Source organism: Sycon ciliatum, chromosome 1, assembly GCF_964019385.1.
Source record: "Sycon ciliatum chromosome 1, ocSycCili1.1, whole genome shotgun sequence".
Lineage (NCBI taxonomy): Eukaryota > Metazoa > Porifera > Calcarea > Leucosolenida > Sycettidae > Sycon > Sycon ciliatum.
The window spans coordinates 68081168-68087347 of NC_088643.1; the positions used below are offsets into that span (position 1 = coordinate 68081168).

Genomic DNA, 6180 nt, shown 5'->3' on the forward strand with positions numbered 1-6180 from the left:
CGGAACGAGAGTCAAGGCTGTTGGTGGAAATGGTGGCCAAGCATGCGATATAATTTACGTGGCACTCAGTATTCCTCCACCCCCCTCCCCCTTTCCAAGGTTATCCACTTTGGTTAGCACTGTCATGCCCGTCAGGCTCTCACTAAGATACACAAACGTAGCAACTCTTCTATGTTGTGCTATGTATGTCCTCATTCTCTTCCACCACTGCTATCTCCAGAACACACCCTACCTACGGATCCTAGACCAAGGAAAGCACACAACACACAGATGTTTGAGTTCAGACAAGTTATCCCACTCAGCCATCGAAAAATTCACCTCATCAAGGTGCACATAACAATTAAAATGGAGATACCATGTACCACAAGTGGGAAAAAGACTGATCCGAGACAATATCAAACAAACACAAATTCTCAAATTAAAATCTACGCAGACCCACTCCACCATGGACACTGCTAACCTGTATTCATGTCGGTGGTTTGTTTGCTCAGCTCCTTGGATGCATTTATCTGAGGGCCAGTGGCCATTTCCTCTCCACTCAAGCTCTGCATGTTCTGCTAAAGATCGACAGCAACCAAGCAGAATGAAAACACAAAAGCAATAACACAGCAGAGCAATTGCCAGATTACAGCTTACGACAAAGCAGGAGGAAAAGCCGTACTGTAAGTCAACAAATGTTCGGCGCATACGTATTTTCGGCTATTTTCGGCCTGGGCAGATTTGGCCAAAAATGTGTTGTGGCCGAAATTTTGTTTTGCAAGGTTCAGTGTGACAGCGAATAAAGGCAGCAGCAGTACAGGCTGAAAATGTAATGTGGCCGAAATGTGCATTAGCCCTGGGAGGCCGAAATTTGAATGGGCCGAAAATTTGTAGACTTGCAGTATATAGGAAAGGTCCACCATCAGTGGTAGGAAACACCAGTCATACAGACACGGCCCGGGGCACCGTACACGTCAACACACCTACTAGTGCGTGTTACTTTTGCCACACATGCAGGCAACCAGTACTTTGACAGGTTCCAATCCCCACGCATTCAGCACATTCAGGGCCTGAGGCAGCAGAACCCCTCATACGCCATGGACTCCGAAGAGTGCAGGAAAGTTTGTTCTCAGTGGCCGTGACTTGACCAACCACATTGTTCAGCTTGGTTGTAGTGACTAGCTGTGTATCCAGCATTGAAAGTGGACATTGCAATGCAGAAAGCCTCATCATTAGCTATTGTGATAGCTTGTACATGTACAGACACCAGTCCTACAGGGAAATGGCGGTTGTTCTTCCGTTTGCTAGTGTTTTTCCTCAGCTGGACTGTTTCTTGACATAGTCCTTGATCACTAATGGCATCTCATGTCCTGACTTTTCAAAGGGAAACGAATAGGTATGTGCCGCTAGCCGCAGCACTAGCCGTCGCCCTAGTTAGCCGTTAGCGATCGGTTGTTGCTTATACATTGTAGTCTCTTTGCAAATTCCAGAGTTAACCATCTCACCAAAGCCAAACAAATTAAATTGCTAGAGACATGGATTTGTAGATTCAACTCAGATATGAATTCAGTGTGATACTATAGCGACTAGAGCCAGAGCAAACACAATGTTTTAGTGCTAAACCGCATCGCATTAAATGAGGTGTCAGAAAGTCACACAGCCGTGCAGAAGAATACGATAGTTTGAAGACGGTAACCCATAATGTGCTGTTTACTGCTTCCCGGGAAGGGCTCTTGCAGTACTGAAAACCACCTGTAGTGTATTTTAGAAGTGTTGTCTGCAGTTCGGTCCCGCAGAAATCAAAATATTCTGCAGCCTGAAGCTGCAAAAGTCAATGGTCCAGTTGAACTGCAGTGGAACGAGTCCGTAGACGTGCAGGACATGTACATGTTCTATGTACGGTCAGGGCCAAACCACCATACCTGTCCTCTTGTGTTTGGTCCCAAAGGAGCTGGCCGAGCACTGTCAAACAGCCGCTTTGCTCGTGGTAGAGAGTGTCTTCTCTTTCTTTTCCTCTTTCCAGACATTTTGCCGTTTCCATTAGACGAGCTGCTAGCGCACTCAGAGCAGGAGCTGTGGCAGGAATCCTCATCGCTTGTGGGCGTCGGGGGACTACTTCCTGCCAATGATCTAGTACTCGTCCGTTGATGGGAAGGCAATGTCGAGTTTCCCCCAATTGCAGTACTTCCTAACAAACAAAGTAAACATCACAAAAGGTGAGCCCAATTTACCCATAGGGATCCAAGGGACAACAAGGACAATACAGCGTGTCATTACTTGTAAAAATGTGTCATGTCAGTACAGTAAAAGTCCGTAAACATGTACGTACTTTAATACCCTTGTATTGAATTTTAAAAAGTGGTTACACCCGTACTAACTTCCGGGCGGGATACTTACTTTCTGGCATGAATCAACTTCCAAACCTGACTTGCGCGTAGTGGTGAGGTCATTTTTTCTCCAGTGCATGCTATGCACTGCATGTGCGAACCCGGTACCGGTATTTATTTCGGGCAGTATGTCTATCGGGCTTAACTTGACTTCAACAGACGGAGTCAAGAGAATGAAAGGGGTATTGATTTCGGGCATGTGCTTATTTTCGGATTTTTACGGAAGTCTAAGAGAGAGAGAGAGAGAGAGAGAGAGAGAGAGAGAGAGAAAGAGAGAGAGAACACCTCATCCCTTGTACATATGTCATGTTCTGATTGAACCACAACATACCCTTATTGATTGCTACTGGTTGTGACTGCAAGCACTTTGCACGATGGGCCTCCACCGACAGGATTATGACGAAACTGCAGGCCTTCAATGGCTGACCATCGCAAAGAAACAGAAGGTCCTTTGGTGCTGGCCAATAGCGGACATCTGCAGGAGAGAAAGTCAAGCCATACACAAATGGTACTATTCATTCTTCAAACCCATGGTTGTGGATTTAATTTTAACCATCATTTTAATGCCAAAGAGCTGCAGATGAACGAACACATACATAAATTACAAAACAATATTGAAATTTTATGGTCAATGTCTGTAGGAACGCCACCCGGCATCAAGGGTCAAGACGCAGATGCAGCTTTGAAAGCGGTAGGAGGTCAGTCGATTTTAGACCCATCACAAAGTGGTCAAAGAGCAAACTTTCCAGTTCGCTGCACCCATGTTACTCGGTGGCTAGATCACATGCACCCAAAGTAGATATGGATGTGCATGCCATGGGTGTGTCTCACCTGCACCACTCATTTTCACATGTCAAGACTACAGTTGGAAGATCTTACTGCAGTGGTTACATACACGGGTAGAAGACCAGCTGTCCGGCACAAAATGGCTGTAGTGGCAAGCCTCGACATGCCCTTCTCAACGTTGCGTTGATGACACGCTTGAGGTCATAACAAAAGCGACACAGCGTGCATATTCACCGGTACACACAGACACAGTATTGCCACATACACATACACGACGTACACATCACAAACAAGCATGCAGGGAATTTAGTTTATACTGCCAATATTTTTACAGGCCTTCAACTACACCGTGACCACCTCACATACAGTACATACATGCACAATGTACCGGTAGCAGACACATCACACACAGTAGCTAGCTTCATGTACAATGCACCGGAATGCAGCGCATCATGCAAAGTAGCAGCTCCATGTACAATGTTCCAGTATGCTGTATGTGGCCTGGCGCATCATACGGTGTGGCTTCATGTACAATACCATGCAATAGGCAGCACATCACATCACGTAGCCCCATGTAAAATGTATTGGTATGTAGTGCACCAGACATCGGGGCCTATTAATCTGTCACTTACTCAATGTGCCCGACCTTATTGCAAGACTATGTGAACCTCAAGCGTCTGCAACAGCAGTCTACAGATGCTCTGGTGGTCTAGGGGGTTTGCGGCATGCCGGCAGCAGAATTCCGCAAATAGGTACACATTATCTGCACCCTGCGCATGAATATTACAGGGTTGTGCGCAAACCTGCTTCGGGTTCAAGTCTTTGGCGACTACTTAGCAGTTTGCACTGCTTGCCAGCGCAATCTACTGAAACCTATCAGTTGTCGTGAAACGCTGCCGCCGCAGCACTGGATAAAGAAAGTGTAGGCAGTTGTCCAGTCTTGAGGTAATGCGCTCTTGCTTGTTGTTATTGCTATCATGTTGGATGTATCCAATGCCAGCCTCACAATCATCAACAGAGGCTTACAACACACATGTACATCGGCTAAGTAAAAAAAAAAAAAACTTCTTTACGACTGTAATCAAAGCCTAACCTGGATGTCGTATTGGACATCGTCACTGCCGAAGAAATCCAGTAGGCGAGCATCTCTGTGGACACGCCAGCCATAGACAAAAGCAGTGTAGAGGGCCTTTTATGTCTACACTGACACAATATTATTGTCATATGGGCCAGGGACGGTGTTCCGCTGTAGTTTTCTCCTTGATTCAATTCCTAGCTGGATTGACAAACCCAGGGGCCAAGACCCTAAGCATGCAATTTATCCGCGAGTTTCCCTACCTGACAACAATAGTAATCCACGGTAACCAGGAAACCAGAGAGCCTACCCAAACAAGGTCACCGACTCTCCTGACTGTGCGCAGAAGTACAGCTCCAAGAACGACCGTGATACCGTATTTCACCAGTTGTAAGTCCGCCATACATGACTGTTACCTAAATACTGTAGGCTTCATCAGTATGTAATTATTACTGCAGTACAGACTACAGCAGTAAACTACTTGATCCATGCATGCCTCCAGAGAATCAGTCACTGCCCAGCAGTTCCATCCCATATAGACACGCCAGAAATGTGTGGTGTAGGCCTATAGGGCCTAAGGCTGGATCACGGGTACAATCGGCCAATTATTTGGATGATACAATGATGTGGCGTAAGTAGTTCACACACCTAGTACCTACCTTGGCATGCTGCTCCTCAATTTCAACTTGAAGACTGTTTTGCAGAAGACCACCACTCGCGTGTCAGGGTTGGGCAAGCAGAATGGTTTGTTTTTTGTAAGGGCCTCCTCCATTTCCGGCATGCGAACGTTGAGTCATTGACTGTCGATAAAATTATTTCCTCACCAACCCGTTGCCACTTCGGGACACGTCGTCGCTGCTACGACCCGTCACCGTAGGCTGTTTTGAGAGCTGCCAGAACGCACTGCACGGCCGGCTGGAAAGAGATTTCTGCTGTACTGCTGAATAGTTGCTTGCTTAGACCGCGGGAACAAGGCGACAACACGGCTGAGTTCGCCCCTCTGGCCAATTCCGCGACGGGTGTGGATGGTGAAAACCTGCCACGGAATGGTGGTGGAATGCTGTAACTGAAAGCCCTCGGACGCAAGTCAGCTTTTACTTGTTTGCGAAGAAGCACGTATCAGACCAGTTAAGTTGCTGACAAGCGGATCCGGCTACGGTGAAGAAAATAAGAAGCCGAACAGTTCTAGTCTAACGTAGAAAGCAGCATGTAAAGACTCACATTTCGAGTGGAAACATAACTATTAGTATTACTAAGCGTGTCTTTACATTCTTCTTCGCCGTCGCGCGGACTCACTAGACACTACTCACAGTGACAAACTGATTGACCTTGTCCCTGTCCACAGGTCTGTGACCTTTTGACCTTTGCCTTTCGAAAAAGTACTTACGGCATTTTTTTACTACTCCCTTCCCTGTTTCGACTTGTCGTAGATCGATCATGCAGATATATCTACATGTAGCGCCTACGGTCCGGTCCGGTATTTTGTATTTTATTGTAGGAAAACAGAGAAGGCTGTTGATCGAGGGGATCTCGTACTCCAAGCTAAAGATAAGTAAATAGTTCATGTGTTCTGTGCATGTATATAACTATGTGAGCAAGTCATCATCATGACTGTCACGAAATCGTGCCGTTGATCGGTGCAAAATAGCCGGGATAGACCAGTTTCCAGTCCGGGAACTGGAAAATTGTACCTGTTCGCGGCAGTTTTCGGATGTGGCAGATCTACTGCATGCATACAGTCAGTGCGGAGCTAGACTAGTATAGAGGCCGTAGATCTACACGTCGTTGTGCTGCCTGGTGCAGCATGCATGCACAGACTAGACTACACTATTCTACATCATTGTAGACATAATAAATTAATTATTAATGTTAGTTTGCTTGTGAATGACTACTAGTAAACTGCTTGGTATAATGGCTTGGCTTGCTCCCATATGAACTGGCGTTAGACAACTA

General features: G+C 46.3%; 1 protein-coding gene across 2 annotated transcripts in view; it reads right to left on the bottom strand.

Moving 5' to 3' along the window:
* Window positions 1-5467, bottom strand: part of LOC135805067 (uncharacterized) — a 9272-nt gene extending 3805 nt beyond the window's left edge. The window contains exons 1-6 of one of the 2 annotated variants that reach the window (XM_065319058.1): window positions 4887-5467; window positions 4246-4300; window positions 3262-3346; window positions 2698-2841; window positions 1902-2167; window positions 461-554 (exon numbers count right to left, since the gene is read on the bottom strand). In XM_065319058.1, the coding sequence (XP_065175130.1) occupies window positions 461-554; window positions 1902-2167; window positions 2698-2841; window positions 3262-3346; window positions 4246-4300; window positions 4887-5008 (766 nt within the window). In that variant the 5' untranslated portion in view covers window positions 5009-5467. Of the gene's footprint in view, window positions 1-460; window positions 558-1901; window positions 2168-2697; window positions 2842-3261; window positions 3347-4245; window positions 4301-4886 lie in introns of both variants that reach the window. The other variant, XM_065319057.1, reaches the window with a different exon arrangement.
* Window positions 5468-6180: the final 713 nt, after the last annotated feature.